We start from the raw sequence: 27,071 nt of genomic DNA, 5'->3' as shown, positions 1-27,071 counted from the left end.
CGAAGTGGCAAACGTTATTTTCCCCCCTAATTTAATAAAGTGACAGAACAAGTTAAGTCATTAAAGATCTGACACCCCACCAGGATTCCACAGTACTGAGGTAAACCGAATTACTCTTTCTAAATAATACAGCAGGGGAAAATGAAGGCGTTATTGTCCTGATGCTAAGAACAAATATTAAGTTTTATGATGAAATTCACTCCTTGAGACTTCTATTTATTTTTTAAACAGTCAATTTGATCAAAGAGATTCTTTAATCCTGGATTACTTCATAGATACACCCGTTTGGCATTTAAATTGCCTCACAAGCATGTGTGGGTTAAGGGTTACCTACAAGCTGGGGTGTCAGGATGGTGGCAGTAAAGATAAATTTACCTCTGAAATAGGCTGGGATGCCCAGAGACTCCAAGAAAAGAAGTCTGAGAATATGAAGAGAAAAATGAAAATACTCATCTAGCCCAAAGTTAATGAATATCATAATACTTTAATTAGGAATGTGGGTTCTAGTAGCATTTTCAGAAAATTGATGAATACAGTCTTCCAATATTTGGTTCTCTGAATTAATTTCTACCCATCACCAAGGGAAGATACTTGTAAGTATAGTCAAGTGTGCTTATGGTATTACTATTAAGGAAGAAAATGATGAAGATTACTGTTTATGCCCAAATATAAAGGAGACTATCTTTCAATATTATCACTCAAAAAAGAGAAGGAATCTGATAAGCAACATCTTCTGAAGATTATCTGAGGAAGACACAGATCTAAAATAGGGTTGTATCATCAATAGATGAATGGATAAAGACGCCATGGTATATATATACAATGGAATATTCCTCAGCCATAAAAAGAATGAGGTCTTACCATCTGCAACAACACAGACGGAGCTAGAGGGTAATATGCAAAGTGAAATAAGTCAGACAGAGAAAGACAAATACCACAGGGTTTCACTCAAATGTGGAATCTGCAAAAAACAAAAACAAAACAAATGAACAAGCAAAAAACAGAAAGAGACCCATAAATACAGAGAACAAATTGGTGGTTGCCGGGGGTGGAGGGGATGGGTAAATGGGTGAAGGGGAGAGGGAGGTACAGGCTTCTAGTTATGGAGTGAGTAAGTCACGGGGATGAGTGTACAGCACAGGGAGTAGAGTCTATGGTATTGTAATAATGTTGTATGTGACGCATGGTAGCTACACTTGTGAGTATGGCATAACGTACACTGTTGTCAGATCACTACTGTCCTATAACTGAAACCAATGCAACATTGTGTGTTAACAATACTTCAATTTTAGGGGCACCTGGGTGGCTTAGATGGTTAAGCGTCTGCCTTTGGCTCAGGTCATGAACCCAGAGTCCTGGGATCAAGCCTCATGCTGGGCTCCTAGCTCAGTGGGGAGTCTGATTCTCCCTCTCCCTTTGCCTCTTCTGTTTGTGCTCTCTCTCTCTCTCTCTCCCCATCTCTCAAATGAATAAATAAAATCTCAAAAAAAACTTTATATAAAAAAACAAACTATATTTCAATTTAAAAAAATAAATAAAATAGAATTGCCAGATTTAGCAAATAAAAGTATGTATTTTTATTTTAGGGGGGCATCCTGTATGCCCAGTTAAATCTGAATTTCAGATAAAAACCTTTTTTTTTGTAATGTAAGTATGTTCCATACAATATTTGTGGCATTTTATACTAAAATTTATCTACTGTTTATCAGAAATTCAAATTTAAGTGAACACCCTGTATTTTATCTTGCAACTCAAGTCTAAAATGATCTTAAAATGATCTTAAAATTTTGGATGATTACAGAGTTCATGTGATAAAATGGATTTTTAAAAACAAAGACAAAGAAATTGACCAGGTTTAACATTTCGTGATTATCTTTGGTGGTATGATACACCCAATTATAATTGCTGGTTATATGGTCAAGAAGCCTTACAAAAGTCACTTACAAAAAGCCACAGGTAAGTGTTTTGCTTGTGGTGATTGCTAAATAAAAACAAACCAACAAATAAACAAAAACAAGCACAAGGCAAGCTATTTCCTGTAATGTGAATGAATACTTGTGGCCTAGGTAAAATTTCCAGTGAGAGCATTATACATTAAAAGGAAAAAAATGCTGTATCTCATACAATTTCAATGACATGAAAAAGATATTTTAATCTTAAAAAGAGATTACGGCAATGATAAGGTTAGTAAAGTCAAAGATGCATAGAACAGAATGAATAAAATTCATACACATGAGGGAAGACAATATTCTAAAATAATGTATCAGTTTATCTAATGTGTAATTTTATGTATTTGTAACTAAATTGAATTATAATAAAACTTTATTTTATTTAGAGAGAGAGAGAGAGCTCATGAGCAGGGGATGTAGGGGCAAAGGGAAAGGGAGAATCTTTTTTTTTTTTAATTTTTTTTTTAAAGATTTTATTTATTTATTTGACAGAGATCATAAGTAGGCAGAGAGGCAGACAGAGAGAGTGAGAGGGAAGCAGGCTCTCCGCTGAGCAGAGAGCCCGATGCGGGACTCGATCCCAGGACCCTGAGATCATGACCTGAGCCGAAGGCAGTGGCTTAACCCACTGAGCCACCCAGGCACCCCCCCCCCCTTTTTTTTTTTTAAAGATTTTATTTATTCATTTGACAGACAGAGATCACAAGTAGGCAGAGAGGCAGGCAGAGAGAGAGAGGAAGAAGCAGGCTCCCTGCTGAACAGAGAGCCTGATGTGGGGCTCGATCCCAGGACCCTGGGACCATGACCTGAGCCGAAGGCAGAGGCTTTAACCCACTGAGCCACCCAGGCACCCCAAGAGGGAGAATCTTAAGCAGACTCCGTGCCCAGTACGGAGCTGATGATCCTGAGACCATGACCTGAGCGGACCAAGTCACCAAGGTGCCACTAAACTTCTTTTTTCAATCTTCTCATTGGGAAACCAGAGGGTCACATTATACACCAGATTGCCAAACCAGATGTTTGGGCAGGTACACAAGTTTTAGGAACATGTATTGACTGTTCCTAAAACACGTGTTTTAGGAACATGTATTGACTGTATCAAACTCACTTATATCACAATGCTAATAAATCTTACGAATCTGCTTTATGTTTTACCTACCTAACAAAGTCTCTAGCTGTGACTTCTGCTTTCAGCCATGAGGAAAAATAGGACCAGATTTACCCTTCCTCCTTAAACAATTTGAAAATTGGACTAATATATTTAATTATTTTTTTAAAAAAGATTTTATTTATTTATTTGACAGACAGAGATCACAAGTAGGCAGGGAGGCAGGCAGAGGGAGAGGGAGAAGCAGGCTCCCTGCTGAGCAGAGAGCCGGATGCGTGTTTGGATCACAGGACCCTGAGATAATGACCTGAGTGACCTGAGCCCAAGGCAGAAGCTTAACCCACTGAGCCACCCAGGTGCCCGCAGGACTAATATATTTACAAACTGATTTTCATGCATCAGATAATAGGCAGCACAGTATGTACTATGATCCCTGAGAAACAAAGTAAATTTTCCTCTTGCATGAACTTATTGCCTGAACACGGGTTCCAGTACAAGAAAGGGAATCCAAATGAAGTCCATTGGTCTTGGTGTGTTGAGCAGATAGAAGCTGTCCTATATAAAAGCTAAGGAGGCTAGAAGTTAAAGTGCTTTGAAAGTTAATGCTTTGAAATGCGGGACTGCAGAGAGAGAGGTTGCTTGGGAGATCTGTAGAGGAGTCCCTTCAAATCTTTTGCTGAGTACTGATCTGTGCATGCATGGGAGGACATTACCTGAGGTCAGAGAAAACCACTTCCTGGAGCTCACATGGGGCTGAGGATAGTCTATGTTCCTACCAATCAGACTGGTAGCTGGGGCACTTGGCAGAATTCTCAGAAGGACATTTCTTTAGTTATCACTACTTACTTAGCCCTAGCCAGTTCTGGACCTGACATATAAGACCTAAAAGCAAGCATCAAAAGGATCCAATTAATTTAACTGTATGCCAAAGCAAAATTCAACATTAAACAAATATAACAAGATCTAGCAAACCAACAAAGCAAAATTCACAGTATCCAGCATCCAATAAAAAAAAGAAATTACCAGGTTAAGAGATTTAAAAAGCAATCTCATTTACAATTGCATCAAAGGGAATAAAATACCCAGGAATAAATTTGACCCAGGAAGTAAAAGACCTATACACTGAAAACTACAAGACTGATGAAAGAAATTGAGGACGATGCAAATAAACGGAAAGATAACCCATGTCAGTTACATGGAAGAATTGATATTGTTAAAATGTCCACACTACCCCAGCAATCTACAGATTTAATGTAATCTCTATCAAAATTCCAGTGACATTTTTCACAGAAAGAGAAGATAATCCTGAAATGTGTATGGAACCACAAAAGACACCAAAGAGCAACGCAGCCCTGAGAAAGAACGACAAAAATGGCATCATCCTTTCTGATTTCAGTCTACACTACAAGCTCACAGTGAAATGGTGTCATACTGCAGGAAGAAGGGGACCAAGAGGATTTTGCAAGTACACAAGAGGAGCCTTTGATTAAATCAGAGGAAATTGTGGGTTGTCTATTTTGGCCTATTTGGAGCATATTTTCCACCGATGAAGAAACTCAACTGGAAAAGCAATTACTGCATATTAATCAAGCTGATTTTAGGGCCCAGTAAGCCGGCCTCTTTTTCACATCCGCTAGCACTGTTGAGTATGCTTTCAACAGACATTATCAGTTAACTGCAAGGATACAAATTATTTTTGTATTTTGTAACTTTCATTAGAAAACGCACCTAAGAAATGATCTTATTTGTCAACAAGACAGCCCTCACTGGCAGGCCACAAGCTTACCAATTCCATCTCTGGCTACTGCTGCCCAGGACACGTTTTGTACTCTGAACAGAATGACTGCTTCACCATGTATGACAATCCTAGATTTCTTCCTTTCTCAGGGGCTTGGAAGCTGAGGTAATCTTGACTTTACTACATAACTGATTGAGTAAGGGCAGGGCATAATCTCGCCCCCCCCCTTTTTTTTTTCTTTTGTAAAATGGGGGAAATGATACTTACCTCCCCAAATTTTTGTGAGGAATATTATGTGTAAAATGCTTCACGTAGTGCCTGGCACATGGTAGGCAGTCCGTGTTACTCTAGGGTCCAGCTGAGATAATACACTTATAATTATGCAACTTTGAATAGTGATTGAGCTTGCCCCACACAGAGCCTTTTAGCATCTCTATGACTCACTGAAAGCATCACAGTTATGACTATAATTCTTACTGTTTACAGGAACTTGGAAAAGAACGACTTGACCAAGGCCTTACATGAAGCAACTGGCAGAACCAAGCCCTAGGTCTTTTGGTCCTAAACCCATGTTCTTTATGATGCTTTGTACCAATACCCTCCCCTCCTTGCCCCTGAAATGTTTTGCACCATATTTCTTTCTCTTTTCAAGAGAAACAATGATGGTTCTTAACCTTCTGTTTAGTGCTTGATCCAATAATGGCTCCCATTGCTGTATTTCCTGTGTGTATATCCTGACTCCTCAACTAAATTAAGTTCTGTGAGTATCTGAGGATAGGGACTGTGGTCTGTTCAGTTCTGTTTGGCCACAAGCCCTCACAGCCTATCTTTTTTTTTTTTTTTTTTAAAGATTTTATTTATTTATTTGACAGCTATAGATCACAAGTAGGCAGAAAGGCAGGCAGAGAGAGAGGGAAGCAGGTTCCCTGCTAAGCAGAGAGCCCGATGCGGGCCTCGATCCCAGGACCCTGAGATAATGACCCGAGCTGAAGGCAGAAGCCTAACCCACTGAGCCACCCAGGCGCCCTCCTCACAGCCTATCTAACACAGACGCCATGTTCAGATGTGAATTCAATTCTATAGTTCCCTCAAAACACAGTCTATGGGAAAATCCATAGCTGTCTCTAGGTGAGGTGAATATTGTGAGGACAATTAATTGTTCAGTGCCATCTTTGAAAAGCAGGAGCCCCTAAGCTTCAGAGAATTCAAAAAAGAAAAAAACTTAATGAAGGTTATTGAAGTCATAGGTACCTTTAAATAGTTTAACCCTGGAATTACTATGTCTAGCTGTCCGCTTGTGCTCATGTAATTGCTCTAAGCGGATTCATGAAAGGCTAGAAACATCTGGTCATGAAATGACCCAGAAAGTTCAACTCACCTGCTAGAACTAGGTCATATTGTAAGTCTTTGGAAAAATCAAATCTCCATATGGAGAGAACGCTAATAACAGTTAACTTTAACGAATGCCTCCATGCTAGGCTTGTGCTAAAAGCTTGATGAATTATTGGATTTTAAACTGACTTTAAGGCATCATTTATATGCCATACAAATCGCCAATTTACAGTGTACAGTTCCAGGAGTTCTGAAAAAAATGTATACAGAAACCCATGTGACCATCACTACGATTAAAAGTCTACTGAGTATCTATTATTACTGCTGGGTGATCTATCCCACTGTACGGATGTACTTCAATGTGTTTACCTATTCATCTGTTGCTAGACATCCATTTTGGTGCTATAATAAATAAAAGTGCTTTGAACATTGTGTGGACATGTTTTCATTTTTCTGGGGCAAATACACGAGAGAGCAGTCACAGGGTCCCATGGGAAATACATGTTTAATTTTATAAGGAACTGTCAAATTGCTTTCCAAAGTGCCTGTTCTATGTCTGTTCCTACCAATAACGTATGACAGTTCCAGCTGTTCCGTCCTTGCCAGCACTAGGTACTGTTGGTCCTTTCGTCCCCTTTCTGTTTGTTTTTCACTATAGTAGAGTTTAAAACTACTAAAATGTGCCTGAACAGTTCTGTGTGTTTTGACACATTATTTGTGTAGCCATGACAAAAATCAGGATGTAGAAGAGTTTCATCACTCCCCAAAATACTCACATGTTCTTTTCTAGTTAAGTCCTCTTCTCCCTCCTGCCCCTGGCAACTAGTGATCTTTTTTTCTGTTCTTGTAATTTTGCCTTTTCCAGAATGTCATAAAAATGAGATCACACTGTATGGAGTCCGAGTCTGACTTCCTGCATTTAGCAGAATGAGCTGCAAATCATTCGTGTGTATTAGTAAAGCACTTCCTATTTCACTATATGGGAGATTCTCTATTGCACAGTATCTGTTAGCCATTTGGAGAATGTTCGGAGAGGTTTCCGGCTTTTAGCAATTACAGTTAAAGCCCCTGTAAAGATCTGTGTACACATTTCTGTGTGAACTTGTTCTTGCTTCACTTGGGATAGCTGAATTATATGACAAGGGTTATGTTTAATTTTAAAAGAAACTGTTAACCTTTTCCAAAATGACTGTGTCATTTTACATTCCCACTAGCAATGTGAGAGGTCTAGTTACTGCACATCTTCACTGGCATTTGGTGCTGTTATCTTTAGTTTTAACCATTTTGATAGGTGTGTCGTAGTATCTCACTGTGGTTTTGATTTACATTTCCGTAATTAGCAAGGATGTTGAGCATCTCTACTTGAGCCTATCTGCCATCAGCTTATCTTCTTTGGTGAAATGTTTGCTCAAATCTTTTGCTCATAAGAAATTTTTTTTTTTATTATTATTGTTGAGTTTTAAGGGTTTATCTTCTAGATACAAGTTTTCAAGTGACTTGCAAATATCTTCTCCCAGTCAGGATCTGTCGTTCCATTCTCTTAATAGTCTATTGAAAAGCAGAAGTTCTTAATTCTGATAAAGTCTAACTTTTCAACTTTTTCTTTTATGCATCATGCTTTTGGTATTATATCTAAGAAATTTTTGCCTAATACAAGGTCATAAAGTTCTTCCTATATTTTATTCAACAGGTTTTATAGTTTTTTGCTTTATATTTGGATTTAAGTTTATGATCTGTTTTGCATTAGTTTCTGTAATGGGTGCAAGGTATGAATTGAAACTTTGTTTAGTTGGTTTTTGCATAAGGATACCAAATTGCTCAGCATCATTTGCTGAAAAGACTATTCTTTCTCTCCTAAAGTGCTTTCACAGTTTCGTGGAAAATCAATTGCCCTTATATATGTATCAGTATCTTTCTGGACTCACTGTGAAGTCACAGTGAGTCCAGAAAGATACTGCAAATCGGCAATATGATTTACATGCATATTTTTCCTCTAATACTGCAATGTGTTGATTACTGTAGGTTTAGATTAAGTCTTGAAACCAGGTAATGCATCCTCTAGGTTCTAGTTCTTTTGCTTCTCCATATAAATTTGAGAAAAAGTTTATTGATATCTACCAAATACCCTCCTGGAAAAACACATAACCTCCTGGAACTGAATCAGGAAAAAATAGAAAATCTGAGGGATTGCCAGCAATGAAATTGAATCAGTAATCAAAAAACTCTCAAAAAGGGACGCCTGGGTGGCTCAGTTGGTTAAGCTGCTGCCTCTGGCTCGGGTCATCATCCCAGGGTCCTGGGATCGAATCCCGCATCGGGCTCCTTGCTCGGCAGGGAACCTGCTTCTCTCGCTGCCTCTGCCTGCCTCTCTGCCTGTGTGTACTCGCTCTCTCTCTCTCTCTGGCAAATAAATAAAATCTTAAAAAAAAAAACAACGCAGAACCAAGATGGTTTCACAGGTGAATTCTACCAAACATTTAAAGAAGAATTAATACCTATTTTTCTCAAACTATTCCAAAATATTAGGAAATTGAGTCCAATAATACATTAAAAAAATCATTCACCACAATCAAGTGGGATTTATTCCTGTATGAGTGAGTGCTTCAATACTTACAAGTCAATCAGTGTGATACATTACATTAACGAGAAAAAGGATAAAAACTGAATGATCATTTTAAAAGATAGAGAAAAAGCATCTGAAAAAGTATAACATCCATTCATGGTAAAAACCCTCAACAGAGTAGGTTTAGTGGGAACATACCACAACAGAGTAAAGGCCATGTATGAAAAACCCACAGCTAAAGTCATACTAAATGGTGAAAAACGGAGATCTTTTCTCCTATGATCAGGAACAAGACAAGGAAGTCTACTCTCACCACTTGTATTCCACCTAGCCACAGCAATCAGACAAGAAAAAGAAATAAAAGACATTCAAATTGGTAAGGAAGAAGTAAACTTGCACTGTTTGCACGTGGCATGATACAATATGTTAAAAAAAAACCCTTAAAACTCTATCAAAAAACTATTAGAACTGATAAATGAATTCAGTAAGGTTGTAGCTAGCATACAAAATCAATATACAGAAATCCACTGCATTTCTATACAGTAATAATGAAGTAGCAGGGAGAGAAATTAAGAAAACAATTCCATTTACATTTATATCAAAAAGAATAAAATACCTAGGACTAAACTTAACCAATGAGGTCAAAGACCTGTATTCCAAAAACTGTAGAACACCGATAAAAGAAATTGAAGACACAAACATATGGAACGATACTTCCTCATGGACTGAAAGAACCACTAGAGTTAAAATGTACACACTAGCCAAAGCAATCTACAGATTTAATGCAAGCCTTTTAAAACACCAAAAGTATCTTTCACAGAACTAGAATAAACCTAAAATTTGTACGGAACCACAAAAGAACCTGAATAGCCAAAGCAGTCTTGAAAAAGAAGAACATAGCTGGAGGTATCACAATCCCAGATTTCAAGATTTACTGTAAAACTATACTAATCAAGACACTATGGTACTAGCACAAAAACAGACACATGGTTCATTGGATCAGAATAGAGACCCCAGAAATAAACCCATGCTTATATGGTCAATCTTTGACAAAGGAGGCAAGAATACGCAATGAGAAAAGGTAGTCTCTTTAATAAATGATGTTGAAAACTGGACGGCCACATGGAAAAGAATGAAACTGGAGCAATTTCTTATTCTATATACAAAAAATAAACTCAAAAATGGATTAAAGACCTAAATGAGAGACCTGAAACCATAAAAGTCCTAGAAGAGAACACAGCAATTTCTCTGACATCAGCTATAGCAACATTTTTCTAGATATGTCTCCTGATGCAAGGAATACAAAAACATAAATGAACTATCGGGACTACATCAAAATAAGAAGGAAACAATCAGCAAAGCAAAGGGCGACCTACAGAATGGGAAAAATATACTTGCAAATGACATATCCAAAAAAGGACTAGTGTCCAAAATATATAAAGAATAGCTACAACCCAATACCCCCAAAATAAATAACCCAATTAAAAAATGGGCTAAAGAGATGAACAGACATGTTTCCAAAGAAGACATCCAGATGGCCAAAAGACACATGAAAAGGTATTCAACATCACTCATCATCACAGAAATGCAAAACAAAACCACAATGGGATATCGCCTTACACCTGTCAGAATAGCTGAATCAAAAATACAAGAAACAAGTGTTGGCAAGGATGTGGAGGACAAGAAACCCTCCTGCACTGTTGGTGGGAATGCAAATTGGCATAGCCACTGAGGAAAACAGTATAGAGATTCCTCAAAAAGTTAAAAATACAATTACCATATGATTCAGCAATTCCACTACTGGGTATTTACCCAAAGAATATGAAAACACTAATTTGAAAAGACACATACACTTTTACTGCAGCATTATTTACAACAGCCAAACTATGGAAGCAGCCCAAGTGCCCATGGATAGATGAATGGATAAAGACGTGATACACACACACACACAGGAATATTACTCAGCCATAAAAAAGAATGAAATCTTGCCATTTCAACAACATGGGGGTATAATGCCAAGTGAAGGCACAGCAAGGAAAACAAAGGAGTCTAAAGTAATTGCAGTAGAGTCATCGATGGGGAGGGAGAGGGTAAATGAGAACAGAGAGGAAGCCAACAAACCGGAGTATTTTAGACAATGTTGAGAAACTCTGCCTTGATTCGAAGTGTGATGGGAAGCCACTGAAGGATTAAGAGCATGTACAATGATCATTCTAATTTATCTTTAAAAGGATAACAAAGTCTTCACCTCCACGGGGGAGACAGACAATAAACAAAAAATATATATGTATAAAAATGCCAAGTAGTAAGCACTGTTCTGAGGGGAAAGGATCACTGCTATGTGGAAGGCAGGCTACAGAAAGGTGTCGGGGGAAGCAGGAGCAGGAGCCAGGCACCAGTTCAGAAGCTAGATGGTAGCTAGGGAGAGAAGATGAGAAGTTCTCTTTTAGATACGCTGCGTTTGAGATGCTATTTGACATCCAAATACAAAGTCACTTATGCACTCATTCATTCACTCAGTAAATATTTATAAGCACTATTGTGTGCCAGGCGCTCTTGCAGTTGCTGGGATTATTGTAGTACATAAAAAGCCTGCCTAGAGGTGCCAGCTAACTGTGGGGGAGATCACGTTGCAATACTGGAGTATATCCAATCAACACCTCTCACCCCCCAAACAAACATCATGTTACATGTCAGTGACATCTCAGTGAAAAAAGGCTGCCTTTGTGGAGTTTATCTTCCGGTAGGGTGGGGAGAAACAATAAACAAGTGTAAATTAGTGGGGTCAGTGCTCGGTGGGGAAGATGAAGCCAGGTGAAGAAGATAGGGAATGGGAAAGTGGAGAACAGGCTGCTATTTCAGAACGGAAAGGATAAGCCTCCCTAAGATAAGATCTAAAGAGGCCTGAAGAAGTGAGGGAGGGAGCCCAGAACTGGCGGGGGAGAGCAGGGGGCAGATGCAGATAGAACAGAGCCTAAGAGCCGTGAGACAAGACGTGCTTGACAGGCTCGAGGAACAGTAAAGGACAGCACAGAAGACAGTCATAAGAAATAGGAGGCCACCATGTGCAGGGACTTGCCTGGCTTTCACTGAGCCAGAAGCACTGGAGGGATGAGAGCAGGGGAGGGCCATGAGCTGTGTTAAAATCGTCACTTAGACTGCTCTGTGTATGTGTGGGGGGTGCGGGGACGCTGAGGGAGTTTAGGGTGGAAACAGGCAGGAAGCTTGTGTAAGAGTCCAGGGAAGAGGGGCACCTGGGTGGCTCAGTCATTAAGTGTCTGCCTTCGACTTGAGTCGTGATCCCGGGGACCTGGGATCAAGCCCCGAATCGGGTTCCCTGCTTGGCGGGAAGCCTGCTTCTCCCTCTCCCTCTGCTTGTGTTCCCTCTCTCGCTGTGTCTCTGTCAAATAAATAAACAAAATCTTTAAAAAAAAAAAAAGTCCAGGGAAGAGATGGATCGCTGTGGTTTGGCACAGGGTGACACAGTAAAGGTGGTGAGGGCAGTTCGATTGGGGATAGAAAGGGAAAGCACCCAAGATTTGCATGTAGAATGGATATAGTGTGTGTGAGAGGGGATGGTGCCAAGGTTTCTGTGTGGTTTGGATGACTGGGAGGGAGGGGGTTCCTAGTCACTGGGTCACTGGGACGGTTAAGTCTGTAAAAGGAGCAGGGCGGGTGGCAGAGCCAGGAGTCCTCTTTGGATGTCTTCAGTCTAGAGCCCATCTTCAATAATGAGTCAGATACAGCAGGTAGGTCAGGATGGGAAATCTGGCAACCATCAGCCTACACAAGTCCTGAGCCTGGGTGAGACCACCTGGGAGCAAATGGAAAAAGGAGAGGCTGAGATGGAACAGGGATCCTTCCACGGAGCTTCCATTCTATAGGGAAGAGACAGAAAATGGTCAAAAATAGGTGGTGGGCGCAATGTGGAGAAAAAGACCAAGGAATGCACTGGAGGATGGTGGTTGGTTTGGGTATGTTATTTGTCTATGTGTCACAGATGCAATTAAATATATGAATCAGGAACTATATACGAAATAGTCTGGATATATAAATTTGATAGTCCCCAACATGTTGAACTCGTCAAGACTGGACAGAGCACACCAAGAAAGGAGGTTGATAAATTTAAAAATCAGAGAACTGAGCCCTAGGAGTTTCCAACATTTACAGTGGAAATTGTGGCAATGGGTTTTGCTTTCTGAAATTTATGCAGGAGAAGGTGGGCTGTCAACAGGGCAGCCCTCTCTCCAAGCCACTGACTGAAATGTTGCTGTTTGCTCAACCTTCAGACCAGCTTGGAGGTGTTCTCCCTGTGTATTCCTCAGACTCCTACATCAGAACCAACTGAGGAGCTTGTTAAAAATGAAGATTCCATGTCCCTCCCCACTCCCCCAAACTGTCCTCTGGGACTAGATCCAGGGAAAACAAATTGTGGATGATCTTCATGCCCATGAAGGCTGGAAGTCACTGTATCAAAGGCAGGAGGCAAAACAGAAGACAATCCGAGTGGCGAGAAACAAGAAGACATGGTTAGGTAAGACCCACTCAGTCCGTGGCCAGAGGGGATCTCCTGAAGGTGCTGAGGACAGAGCTCTAGGATCAGATCCTCACGCTACGTGGAGGAGCTGTGGGGGGCTAGAGAGAACGTGGAAATGCCGATTTGGCTCCTGAATTGTTCTTACTGTGATAGGGCTATCGGGATTGGAATTCCTCAGTTCTTCAAATGTTTTAGAATTTTTTTATAGGAATGAGCTGACTTTTTAATAAAAAAACCATGTTAGCTTTTTAAATCTGCGCTGTTTTGTGCTTAAGGAGGGAGGAAAAATAATTATTTGGGCTAAAGCAAATTGTTCTCAGCATACTGAATTAGACTTTATTCTAGAAATGGAAGGCTCATCATAATTCCTTCAATTGGAAAGGTAGTCTAGTTGACATCTTCTTTTATGCTAAGTGCAGCAGAGTAAAGAATCCATATCTAAATCATAAGTCATTACTCCACTCCACTCCGGAGGCAGAATATATAGACATTACTAAGGAAAACAACTAAAGAGATTTAGTTAGAGGCCACTTGTTAAGGAGAACTTTAAAACACCTATGTGTATATAAAAATAGAGCCAACTTCATATTTTGATTTATGAAAAATAAATTTATTACATAACACCTTGTTTTTAACAATGTTCAATTTTTTTTTAAATTCAGAATACTTGTGTCATTCATGTAAAATAGTTTGATACAGTACATTGTATGTTATAGGTTTTTTTTTTTTCCTCAAAAATTCTAAGGCTCTCCTACTCCTTCTCCTTTGCTGAAGTAAGGGCACCCTAAACAACGTGCGAACAAGTTTTAAAAAGGAAAATTAACTGAACAAAATTTTAATAGCACTACACCAACCAGCTTTAAAATCAGGACAAAATATCTGAATGGGATGCCGCACCTTTCAGAGGAAGTTATCATTCATGCTTTTTTCATCTTAAAGCATGCTCACTAATCAGCAACACCAACAGGAAAAATAAAACACTGTCTATGACAATCATTTCAGTTTGTTTGCCGAACCAAACAGGTTTATATCAATGACAACATATTTAATTACTATCAAATAGCAGCTTTAATACCAGTCAAGTCATAGATTGAAAATAAAAATAAACTTATAAGTTGGAAATTAATCTTTGGGAGTTTTGAAACCTTTCTGGAAAAACTATGTGGCTTTTGTACTTTCAAAAAAACCCAAGCAATAGCCTTGGTCGAAAAACACTGATTAATGTAGAAAATGAATCAACCCACTGATAAGACACTAAAATGAAAGGTGTACCAAAATAATCTCACTTTGAGTCTTGGTTATTTTGTTGAGTTAACATATACTGTATGTTTCAAGTACCAGTTAAACTTTTGTGTGTGTGTGTGTGTGTGTGTGTGTGTGTGTGTGTACTATTGGTCAGATAATGTTGTTACACTGAAAGAATTCACCACATACAACGACAAATGCTCGCCCCTAGCACATTTCACAGCTTCAACTGCTACAGACTGTCACTGAAAAAAATGCATTGGTCAGTCTGAACCATGTCAAGTAAACTATGGAAGTAGCAAATCCACAACACAAACTGTGCTAGCACTTTCTTTCAAGTCTAACTCCAAAACAGGTACAACTTGGAAGCCACTACCCCGGTCTGTGAAAAGTGGTGGAACTTGGCTACCGGACAGTTTGAGGATGTGGGTGTACAGTACATTCCCATGGCCCATACCAGGTTCCCGCAGAGAGCTGCCCCGTCAGTCCTGCAGCGCTAGCAACAGTGCATCGACAACATTCCAGCGCAGTCAGTACCGGTGTGTCTGATGTGAGTACTGTGGAGGCTGCTGGGAGGTAGCTGAGTATCCCATGCTGCTCTGTGGCTGTGATGTGCTTGGTCCAGGGTTGGGATAGGCAGCATGTGGATTGGAACGCTGCAAAAGAACGAGCGAGGAAGCAGAGTCAGGTGTTTCTAAGAGCTGGCTCCATCCCAAGCTGGTGAGGCTTAGGTTTGCAATGTCATTTATTTAGACGCAGTACGAATTTAAAAGTCTTGAGCCATGTACTAGCTTTAGAATGAAATGACAAAAACCCCCAATCTTTTAATGTCAGCTAAGGTCAGAAGTATTGCCAGTAAATAATACTAAGCTGAGTCTCATGACTCTGCTGTGCAGTTCATTGTTTTTCTATAGCAGTAATCCCCTTTTTAAGCTGTTTTGTAACCACCTGATAAGTAATAATTAATTTGCTTGAGATGTTTATACGTGAACTTAATGATATATACACGAAGACATTCAAAGCTAATTTACATGCTGGTTTCTTCAATAGAAGGCTCCCAGCCAATGTGTGACTAAAGAATAAAAATGAACAGGACAAGAAATGGTACTGCAGAATCATTTTCTTAGGCATTAAATATTTTTATGCCCTTTAATGAATTTTATTTTCTGCAACAAGTTATATACAAAATTAAGTTTATAATTATAGAAACGTAAGAACAATGTTATTCTCAATTCTAAAAACTGCACAAAGGGAAAGAACAGAGAGAGAGTTGAGTCCTGTGATTTTGATCTATTATTCCCTTTCTGCACCTCTCTCTCTTATTATTAGCTCCCAAGACAAACATAATAACTTATTAACCATAATTTACTACCTCCTTCTTTCAAAGCACATTCAATAAATCGTATAATTCTAAATTCTACCAACTCTAGCAAAATAACATTTTAAAAAGAGTAAACACATGAAACTATAGTCACTACAAAAACCAACCATCAGATGATAACATCAAGAAACAAAGAAGCACAGCAATTTTCTTGGTTTCAATAGCAAAGGTCCAAGCACTGCCCTGCTTCATTCCAAGGATGCCATCACCTTAGCAAGCAAACACATTCTTGAGCCAAGAGGGATGTACTTTTCCCATCCAGATAGGGACAAAAAGATGCTGGAACAAACAACAGCCCCCAGAGATGTCTGTCCTTGATTTCCTTGTTTAGTTTCCCAGAAAAGAGTTATTTACTACCCAGGCAGACAAGAATTTCTATGGTTTGGTAGACTGGACCTTTCCTTAACCAAAGCAAAGAGTTAAGATCTTATTTCTGAAGGGTCATAGCAGGCTCTGGGAACCTTATTAGTTTAGTAAGATCTTTTCTCTTTCAGTAGGTAAATAACTTTACTTGGTCCAGTTTCCAGTTTCCTCCCCACACTGAGACCCAGGTGAGCTGGCAATATTAGAATAAGCAGGGAGGTGGTATATGATTTTCCAAGTGGTCTTCCTGCAAAGAGAATGACAATGCCACGTGAGGGGATCCACAAGCAGGCAACGGAGCAGTCTTGGTTGTGAGATCTAAGCCTGTGTCCTGGGTCTACCCCCAGCTCAGCAGGGGAACACGTGGAAGTTACCTCACCTCTCTGAGCATCTCTGGAATGACAATGATCACCCTTACCTCACAGGGTTACCACAACGATCAAAGGAAATATGTAGGTTTCATGCTTGGTATAAAAGCTGGCATAGTAAGCACCCAACAAGCTCTTATTATTACAGTCATCACTAGCACCACCATCACCACTTAAGAAGTGCTTACTGTGTACTATGAATGCTACTAAGAATTTTAATGATGGTAATGGTAATAAAAGCAGACAAAAAAGTGGTAACCTCTGTTAAGCACTACAGCAGGCTAGCCGCTGTGCCTTAGCATATGTCCTCTCATTTAATCCTTAGCTCCACCTCACACTTGCCATCAACCAATTCTGCAAAGAAGGAAACTGAGAACATCTGAATTACTTACTCAAGGTTACCCAAAGCCAGAGGCTGGGATCTGAAAGTCTGTGTTTTTTTTTGTTGTTTTTTTGGGTTTGTTTATAAAGATATTATTTGTTTACTTGAGAGAGAGCAAGCAAGAGAGGCCACAGGCTGGGGCGGGGGGTGGGAGGTGGTGCAGAGGGAGAGGGAGAAGCAGACCCTCTCCTGAGCAGGGAGTCCAACTCAGGGCTTTATCCCAGGACCCTGGGATCGTGACCTGAGCCAAAGGCAGACACTGAATTGACTGAACCACCCAGGAACCCCTGAAAGCCTGTGTTCTTAATCATTCCTGGTATACTGTAAACAGCCTTGATTGAGCTCCTACCACAAATCAGGGGCTAGGATTTATTACATCTACTCCTATTACAACTATAAGTAAGGCTTGGCCAGGCTCATTTACAGAAGAAAAACTAAAGCCAGGAAATGCTATATTATTTGTTCAAGGTCACACAGTTAATAAATGGCATAACTTAAGTTTGATCATTCCAGGTCTGTCTAATTCAAAAGTCAGTAAGTACCCTGTTGTGTACCAGAGTCAGTACTTTTCCATGTCAGTAACACTCAGGTCAACATATTTCCCCAGGTACATAAAGGTCAGCATTTTCTTAGTTATACTGCATTTTCCAAAGGTCACAAACCCATATACAAATACTGATATGTCAAGTAAGTACAAAATAAACTGGAAATACCTGATAGTCTGAGGTCATGATTAGTCCACCTGAGGTAGTGGTAGGAGGAACAACTCTCACTTTTTTCAACGGGGGTCCCTGTGTATGACTGCTGTCTTGATTCCCTGGGTGACCAGTTCCATTAGTATGGTTATTGCCCTGCTGCTGCTGCTGGTTCTTCTCAATTGGTTAAATAGAAAAATAAAGTTCAACTCAGAAGGAGAACCAAATACAAACAAGAAAATGTTACCGTAGCATTGAATAAAACAAGAAGCAGCCAAATGTACTTTAATACTTACTTTGTCTCCTTTGTCATCAGGTTCTTCTTCTGTTAAAAATTCTCGTTTTGGGTAAGGGATTTGACAACCGGCAAAAACACTGCTCAGGAAAAAAAAGAAAAATGATTTCTGGCATGCCAATCAATATTTCAGATTCTTCATTTTATTCTTTCAAGACAGATTTTCTTTCCATATTTTTAGAATAAGTACCTTTCAACTGCACACCTGTGACAAGATGAATCTTTTCTTCTAATCAGTGACATTACAGCAGGCCATGGGAGGGATTTCATTGTATAAAAATAATCAATAATCATCAAATATGACTCAATTTTCTTTTATTCCGGCCTCACTCTTTTATTATTACAACCCAAATATAGACTCCAGCAGAAATGCCACTATTTGAACACAATTTTTTTTAACTCTCCCTTCTACATATAAAAGATGACACGGGAAACACAAATTTATTTGGGAATGGAATTTGCCATTGAAACATAAAACTGTAATTGCAAGCAGCGGGCAATCTCCGTGAGTCTGAGTGCACCACAGCACACATAAACAACCCGCCACTGTGTACCTGGCGCCCCACTGAAGCCCAGGCTGGCCATGTTTCATTAAGGAATATAGGAACAGGAGTGCCTCTTACCTCTAAAAGCCTGAAATGATACCTCAGTCATCAAAACTCAGTTTTTGCTTGTCACTGGGATTTCCCTGGGTCCCCAGGTAGGAGTGGCAACTTGGAGATGACAACTCAAACAATCGTGCTCCAAAAAATTCTACAATGCTGGTGAGTTAACACATTGATCACTTACTCTGATGTAGGAAGTGGATCTTCTAAGAAATAGGGATCCTGCATAGCCTGTTCTGAGGTAATTCGCTTTATTGGGTCCATGGTAAGTAACTTCTGAAGCTGAAACCATAAATCATAAAAACATTACTGTGTTACTTCTCATAGTTTTATATCCTTGGGCATATGTGGGACGTATATGCTTTTTGATGAAAACAGTACAATCTGAAGGGTATTTATTCCCCCAAATTAACAACAGGAAAAACTTGACTATTACATTTGATGTAGTAATTCATATTTAGTTGTTCTAATAATCAGGATCTTACTTGGTTCTCCTATAAGAGGCTAGTAAACCTACTTCTTACTCTAAATTAATTATCTACATTATGCAAAGTGCTTTGTACAATTTAAAACAGGACTCAAATCTTGTATTTTCTATTCCTTTTCTATTAAGGGGAAAATTATTATAGCACAAATAATACACTAGCCACATGTGGCTATTTAGATTTAAAACCAAATTAACTAAAACCAAATTAAGCTTAAAAAATCAATTTCTCATTCATATCAGGTATAATTGCAGAGCTCAAGAGCCACAGGTGGCTAATGTGCTCCCTACTGGACAGTGCAGATCATCAGAGAAAGTTCTCCTGGCCAGGGCTATTCTAGTCTAAATAAATATGATGTTTGATACAGAACTTGTTTAGTACAGAGGGATTATGAATGGAGACTTAAAGGTACTGCTTGGGTTCAAGTCTTCACCTGACATTTATTAGCTGAATGACTTAGGACAAGTTGCTTACTCTCTCTGTAACCTCATTTGTCAAACGGAGATTAGAAATAGCGCCTACTACCATAGGTTTGCTTTCAAAATTAAATGAGGAAATACATGGAAAGCAATTCTAGTGATACCTAACACAAAGAAAGCACTATGTGTTAGTTGCCATTATTAGTATTATTTTAATTATTTTGCTACCTACAGAAATGTCACGCTAATGTGAAAATTCAGAATTTTTTCATTAAAACATAGTTCACTTACGACTTTATGAACTAGAATATTTGATTTATTTTTATTTATTTAAGAACATTTTATTTTAGTAGGTGATTTAAGAGCTTTTCTAAATAGTGGTCTCTCAGCTTATCCTCTTTGATCTAATGTGGTGGTTTTCAGACTTCAGAGTACATCAGAAGTACCCCGGGAGCACCTCTCAAAGCAGACTGCTAGGCCCCACTCCCAGAGCTCTGGGATATCTGTGCAGGAGTCTGAGGAGTGGCCTTTCTCCCAAGTTCCCTGGGGATTCTACTGCTAAGGACTAGGATCGCACTTGAAAACCAACAGATGCCATTGAGACTTGATGGGAGAACACAATCAGAGGACAGACATAAAGTATTTAAAAATACAGAGGAAACGCTGGGATGGGAAGATTTAAATTTAATTATGATGATCCGATATTTCAGTGGAAGCACAACTTTAATTTTAGAGGTGAAAGGAAAAGCATGGGTTTGCCATTTAAAATGCTCAACAATTTTAATGGAGTTACATTAGAGCTTTCAGATGGGTCCACACAAGATAGGTCACTGCGGTAAAAACAAGCAACTAAGCTGCAAGGGAAATAGATCTCTGGGATTTCAGTGGTGATGGTTGTGAGAGTCACTGCAGACTACACTGAATAGCAGCAAGTTGGGGGTAAGTAAGAGCAAGTCCCCTGAATTGTGACTCTGGGCCTACCACTATTATCATTATTTTATTAGAATAAATAAGGCTCTAACTTACCTTCCTGTTTGGGTCCTGTTATAAGTACATTATAAGAGACCATTATTTGGATAATAATATATTGTGTGGCAATAAGATAGGTTAGGCCTTGCTTTTAAAGTTGCTGATAAGATATGAAATATATGATATGTGACATGAAATAAAAATAAACAGAGGGCATAGAAGCAGAAGCAGAAGACAGAGAAGAAACAAACAAAATAGATGAAATGTTTGCAAGTGGCCTGCTGTTGTAACAAGGAAAATAGAATACTTTTGAGACAAATTCCCACTTAATGAACTCATTTAAAAATACTGAGAATAAAGGACGAAAAGAATTTTAAGCCAAATATAATACAACCTACTCCCTGAAATTTCCCCTTTGTATGTTATATAACTTTAAAAAAACCCCAGGATCATTTTTAATTGTTATGATATAAAAATGGAAATTTTACTATAAACAAATTTAAGCTGGCAAAGTTGACTATAATGTCATAAATTACAATAGTGCATGGATTCATTTAGATTCTAAAATAAACTATTTTTCCATTATACAGTAATAAATACTGCATCTCTCATATTCTTCCAGAAAAAGCAACTAATACACACCATCACCGAAGGACTTCTAATACCCAAGTTTGTAAGAGTATCTTGGGAGTTAAAAATTTTTAAAAATAATCTTTCAAAAAGTTGAAATACAAAATAATTTGTAAAAGTTACTTCTGAGCACTGGGATGTTTTTCTTTTAGATTCTTCTCTCAAATTGTTGAAATTTAAAAAAAAAAATCGATGAAAACCAATAAATGTAATTTTAAAAATGTTCTTGACAGACTTGGTACAATAACTATCTTTAAAAAACCTAATGTAACCAAACATTAGTCTGTTAAACCGTGTTATGGGTTTGGAAAAACAAGTTTTCATGCCTTTACTAATACGCAGCAACAAGATGTCTGGATTTACCATTAAAGTACTCTAAGAGTGTTAAATAACCGTATAAACTGACCCCAAAACACCTCTGGTTAGCTAACCAGGGAAAAAATTTTATTATTGTTCTCTAAAGCTTACCAAGTGGAATGCTTTACTATCTGGTTTAACTTTATGTTTTTCCATATACTTGATAAGGCTGCAGTTGGTATACCTGAAAGAGAAATACTATGAAATATCTATATGAGATTTTGAGGTTAATTTTACATTGGCTGAAGTTTTTCCAAACAATCATTTTAATCACAACCGATAAAGAATATTTATTGAAAATGGCGTAATTGGCATAGCATTAGCTCAATTTCATATTTTATTCAATATTCACACTAGTCACTTATGAATGGATACCACTGAGAAAACACAAGATAATTTCATAATTAATATATACTGAATAGCATTTTTTATAAGACTGTTATTTCAACAATTCTCTTAACATATGGGTCAAATATTTAATTCAGTCTTTCTAGTAGGTTTAAAACAAATTTAAAATTTTTAAAAAATTTGTTATAGGCCTTTAAACTGTCCTCTCCCAATGCTCTGATCTTGCATTATAAATAAATGAAATATTCCTTCTTCTCTACGAAAACCTGATTAAAATGACTATACAATCCAGGTGGGTGGGCAAGTGATGGCTAGCAAGGTTGCTTATTTCAGTTTCTGACTGCTTCAGCTGTGATCCTTTCCACTGATGCTTGCTTCCAGAAAATAATAAATATGGAAAGAGTTTTTTTTCTCATATCCAAATCAGCTGCTAAAACTAGCTGTTTACCTTCTTTATATCACTTAAATATCTTAAAAGATAAAATATTTATTAAGTAAAGAAGTAAAAGTATTTATTAGAATAAGCTTATGTTTAGTATTCCATTGAGTATTCAATCTTTGATACAGAGGATTCTGGAAAAGCAGAAATCAACAAAGGTCTATTTTCTTTCCAACTTACGTATTTCTTCTGAAATCTTTCATTAATGTTGAATGTTCAGGCATCTTTTTTATATCTTCCCAATCTTTATCTGTGAAATATATTGATAAAATTTTATGTTGTCTAGGTTCCTATTCTCAAGAATTTTAATAAAAGTTACCTCAATTTTCATCAAATGTCTTATATACTTTGAACCTCCATGAAAGCACAGACCTCAAATAAATGACTAGCTATAGTAAATATCTTATCTTGACCTATAAATACAATTCTCATGCTTGTATAGCATTAGATCTCTATAAGCTTATCCTTTTAGGGCTTACTTTCTATGTAATTTACCTCAATTTCTGTAAGTAGAGAGGAATAAGTTATTAATAAATATTTCTATTTCTGTTTTGTAGGACCACTTTTTCCCCCTTTCTACTCAATGTCTTGGTTACATCAGCAACCAGTCTCTTCAATGACAAATTTCCCCCCTCTGTAGTTGTAAGATGCATTATTTTTAACGTGGACCTCCTATTTTCACTTTATTAAATACACTGTTTTCCAGCAGTGATCGATGTAAGCAGCAACAACTGTCTAGAATAGAACAGGATAGGACATAAGTAGTATGCAAATAAGTCTGCTGGTGGCTTGGCAAGATTCAGTAACATTAACAACCCCAGCTTACTTATATGAAAAAGAAAATGTTTCAGTTGGCTTGCTGGCCTTAGAGTTGCCTCAACAACATGTGCTACTAGATAGCTAGTTTTCTTCATCATGGTCAATGGACTTGTCCTGAAAGACCACCAGCTGCAGGACTACAGCAGGTAGCTTCACAGCACTGTTAGCTTTTCAATGACCTTTAGACATCTGCCTTCAATCTCCTTACACGGAGCCGTGCAACTAGCCTCCAAAGACACCGCACTGTAAAGTCAACTAAATACATATGGGATTTTCTCAAAGTCAACTAAATACATATGGGATTTTCTCAATTATTTCCTTGCTCTAACTTCTCTATTTTGTTAATTTCTCAAGCTAGACATCCTGAGATAATCTTTTACTTTTCCTTCAATTACATATAAAAAATTCTGTATTGTCCTTTATTCACCATCTTTTTTATCACTTTCCACCTGAAGCACTGCTATATAGGCAAACAGCTGGCTTTCCTGTCTTAAGTTACTCTTTCTAACTGAGTTTTACCTACCACAACCATACTAATCTTTCTAAAATATAACGTAAACCATGTCACTAGTTCTCAAGAACTTATCATGGATTCTCATTCTTTTGTGCATTAAATCTAAACCCTACTGCCTGCTTTTCAACTTTCTTATAATCTGAGCATCCCCTAACTGTTGAACTATACATTAAGAGTCATCTCTTGCAGAGGCCACCCCCCTTTTCCACTGCCTTGTAAACCACATTCCTTTTCTTTCAGGCCTTAGAAATGGTGGACACATTTAGAAGTGGGAAGAAAAGGCCATTCTTCTCCATCTACTCAAACCATAGCTATTATTTAAACATTCTACTTCAAGTAGTACAATACAAATTCCAAGAAGGCAAGAATCATGCCAGTTATATCAACATTATTTTATGCATAACACAAGGCCTGGCACATGACAAGTACTCAAATGTTTAGTGAATAAATAAACTTCTCATCACAAAAAAGCAGTATTCACAGACCCACTGACCAATTCTGCAGTAAGTTAGTATCTGTGTTAACACTCTTACAAGGAAATGTGAAATTAGAACTCCCAGATATTTCTGTATTAGTCTTGAGTTACCCTGACCTGATAAAAATTCCTAGTAAGAAATAATTTCTAATAAATACCTGACTAGCCAATATTATGTAGGTTTTTTAAAGCAAAATTTCATTATGCTAGACCTCTGGGCAGAGTTTTTAGATACTGATGAACTACCATGCCATGGCATAACAAGGGATGGGGATACTGCTGAAAAACTAAGGGGTCTGATGCCTGTGATGAGACACCTAAACAACTTTCTCCCTGCTGCCAATCAGTGTAGGCAAAGTTGCCGTTCTAACAGAACACTTAAAAGAATGTTCTTACTGACAAGGGTTATAGGGTAAAGAATTCTGTTATTTAATATAATGTGATTCTGTATAGTGCCCTTAATATAAATAATGTTCAAAATTTGTATTTAAATACCAAGTAATGGCATTATTATATGTGCTGCCAGACAAAAATACATACTACTGAATTTATTTGTAAGAACTAAAGGTACCTTTTAATAAAGATACAGCAAATATTTTATCATTTCGAATATTAAACAAAACAAAACAAAAGAATAAAATGAAACAAAAATATACTCCTCAAATTCAGAAAACCCACAAATATCTTTATGCTAATTTGTGAACTCTATAAAGTTTGCTATTTCTAAGGATCTTTGATTAATGCAAGCCATAAATATAAAGAATTGAGTAAGAGTAGCTTTCATCAGCTAAAGATATACACCTTTCCAATGAAGATAACTAAGTTCAAACAACAGTGATTTAAAAACAAAAACAAAAACATAATGTGTACCTGCAGGAAATCCCATTACATTGAATATTCTGTCCAGCTGGTCATGGTGATAAGGATTACTAGTTTTGATGTCCTCTTGTCGACAGTGAAATATTGGTTCTGACGTTAGTAGTTCTGCAAATATACACCCTATAGCCCAAATATCTTTAAAACAAAAAGAAAAAAAAAAGAAAAGAAAAAAAAAGGAAAGGAAAAAAGAAAAAGAAAGGAGGAAAATAAAGTGGTTCTTTCCAAAAGAAAATGCATTTTTATCTTGGTGGGGACTGTTTTTTCTTTCTTTTCTTTTCCTAATAAGTCATATTAATTCCTAAAGCAATTATCATTAAAAATATCATGGAATATTGCTTGTAAATATATATTCCCACCCGACACATCCCAATTTTTTCATTCCCTATTATACCTTCATTCCACCCAGGGGCTTCATTCCAAGTTCAAATCAAGTAAGCTAAAATTTTGGCAATTTTTAAATGGATCAAACATTACCTTATCTGTGAAATACATACAAAGCTGCATATGGAGCACAGGAGCCACAAACAAACAAACAAAATCAAACAGAAAATAAAACAAAAATAGAAAAACCAAATAGCTTTTGAAATTGGGCATACTTGCCAAAAACAATCAGCATAATTTTTTGAGGTAAAAATATTTTTTCTTTATCCAGTCTATGTATTTGCTAATTTGTAAAGTCTAATAATTATCCTTTCATGCTAGCACGAGTTAGCAAGGTGTTATTACAGCAGGAGAAAGATAATGCCTGATCTCAAATATTCTAATGAAACTGCATTTCTACTTGAACAGTTTTTTGTTCAAAGTATTTCTTATGCTACAGTGGAGTCAGATTTTGCAATTTAATAAGGATATGAAAATAGGGAGCAAAATACTACCTTTACGGTAGGTATAAAGGGTATAAATTCACTAGAATTGGTTATAAAAGCCAGGCAAAATGGATTCCTCAAGTACAACAAATTCCTCTCATTCACTTTAAGATATAAGCTAACTTTCATTTATATTAAACTTTTACTCAATAGAACTGTTATTAATAGAGGAAAGATCTACATGCCACCTCAGAATTTAAAACTGAAATTACTCAGTTCCAACTTTAACAAAGCCCTAAATCAGCAAAGTTAACTTCTCTATGCTAAGTACAATGGTGTGAACAGAGCAGACACTCCATCAGTCGTTTCTGACTGATCTAACCAATACCTGTGGTAAATATAAACAACTATAGAGGGAAAGATAAAAACCACTATTTTATTAAAGCCAATTGTTCAGGTATGTTAATAATTGTCACATAAATAGAAAATGTGAAAAAGATCTTAATTTATAAAATAACTCAGAATTCCTAAAATCTAAAATTAGAATATAGATAATTAAGGTAAAATGATCACATTTATAGATTTCAGAATAACAAGTTAATTATCTATTTATTAAGATTATACACCATAACTACAAGCCAGTGATTTTTGAAAAGGACACGGTTTGCATATCCATTTTCTCCCACATCATGAGAACCAAGTTAGCCAATACCAGCATATAGAAAAGTATGAAGACATAACTAGCCAAGCTATTTTGTTTTTAGTATCAGAAAGTAAATGGAGAAATTATTTTGTGATTACTCTTTTGATGTATGTACCCCATGTGATAACTTGACTTATGATAATCTTAATCAAAGGAAAAGATATGCAAGCTAAGGAGCATCACAAAAAGGGTCAATGGGTTAATTTGCATATTTAAAACTCTACTCATAGTATCCAGAAGACACCATAACAACTCATTCTGGTTAGCTATGAAAAATATTAAAGAAAACTAACATGTAAGGAAGATGAGAGGTAAGTGGTATAGCTATATCCTTAAAGTGACAAACTGCTTCTAAAATAAAAGGTCAGAAAGTAGGAAGAAATAGTTTATTCGACTTTATTTACTCTTACCCTTATAACCTTCTTCTCTTTATCTTTTCTATTCTCTCTTACCTTTTGGCAATCTCATCACCATCCTTCCTTTCTTCAAATTCCTGATCCAGACATTAATCATGAAGTTAGCTAAACAGGTTATTATTTTAGAAAAATTTCTAAATCTGTGTACGTTAAGTCTCTCCTAACTATCTTAACTCCCCACCCCCCCGGCCCCGAATGTGCCAAGTTCATGGAAAAGTCCTTTCCTGGTCACCTACCAGCCTACTTTACTT

The 27,071-nt window shown here is 37.5% G+C and overlaps 1 protein-coding gene across 5 annotated transcripts in view; it reads right to left on the bottom strand.

Moving 5' to 3' along the window:
• Positions 1-13,815: 13,815 nt before the first annotated feature.
• CDK8 (cyclin dependent kinase 8) overlaps positions 13,816-27,071 on the bottom strand; it is a 113,960-nt gene continuing 100,704 nt past the window's right edge. For 3 of the 5 annotated variants that reach the window (XM_044249461.1, XM_044249465.1, XM_044249464.1), the window contains 7 exons: positions 24,887-25,030; positions 22,389-22,458; positions 21,533-21,605; positions 18,746-18,843; positions 17,958-18,036; positions 17,680-17,838; positions 13,816-15,128 (listed from right to left, as the gene is read on the bottom strand). In XM_044249461.1, coding sequence (XP_044105396.1) covers positions 15,003-15,128; positions 17,680-17,838; positions 17,958-18,036; positions 18,746-18,843; positions 21,533-21,605; positions 22,389-22,458; positions 24,887-25,030 — 749 coding nt within the window. In that variant the 3' untranslated portion in view covers positions 13,816-15,002. The remainder of the gene's footprint in view (positions 15,129-17,679; positions 17,839-17,957; positions 18,037-18,745; positions 18,844-21,532; positions 21,606-22,388; positions 22,459-24,886; positions 25,031-27,071) is intronic. The other 2 variants (XM_044249462.1, XM_044249463.1) reach the window with 2 other exon arrangements.

This window comes from Neovison vison, chromosome 5 (genome assembly GCF_020171115.1).
Source record: "Neovison vison isolate M4711 chromosome 5, ASM_NN_V1, whole genome shotgun sequence".
Classification (NCBI taxonomy): Eukaryota; Metazoa; Chordata; class Mammalia; order Carnivora; family Mustelidae; genus Neogale; species Neogale vison.
Note: the sequence above shows the minus strand (reverse complement) of the source record. Positions and strands in the feature narration are given on the sequence as shown.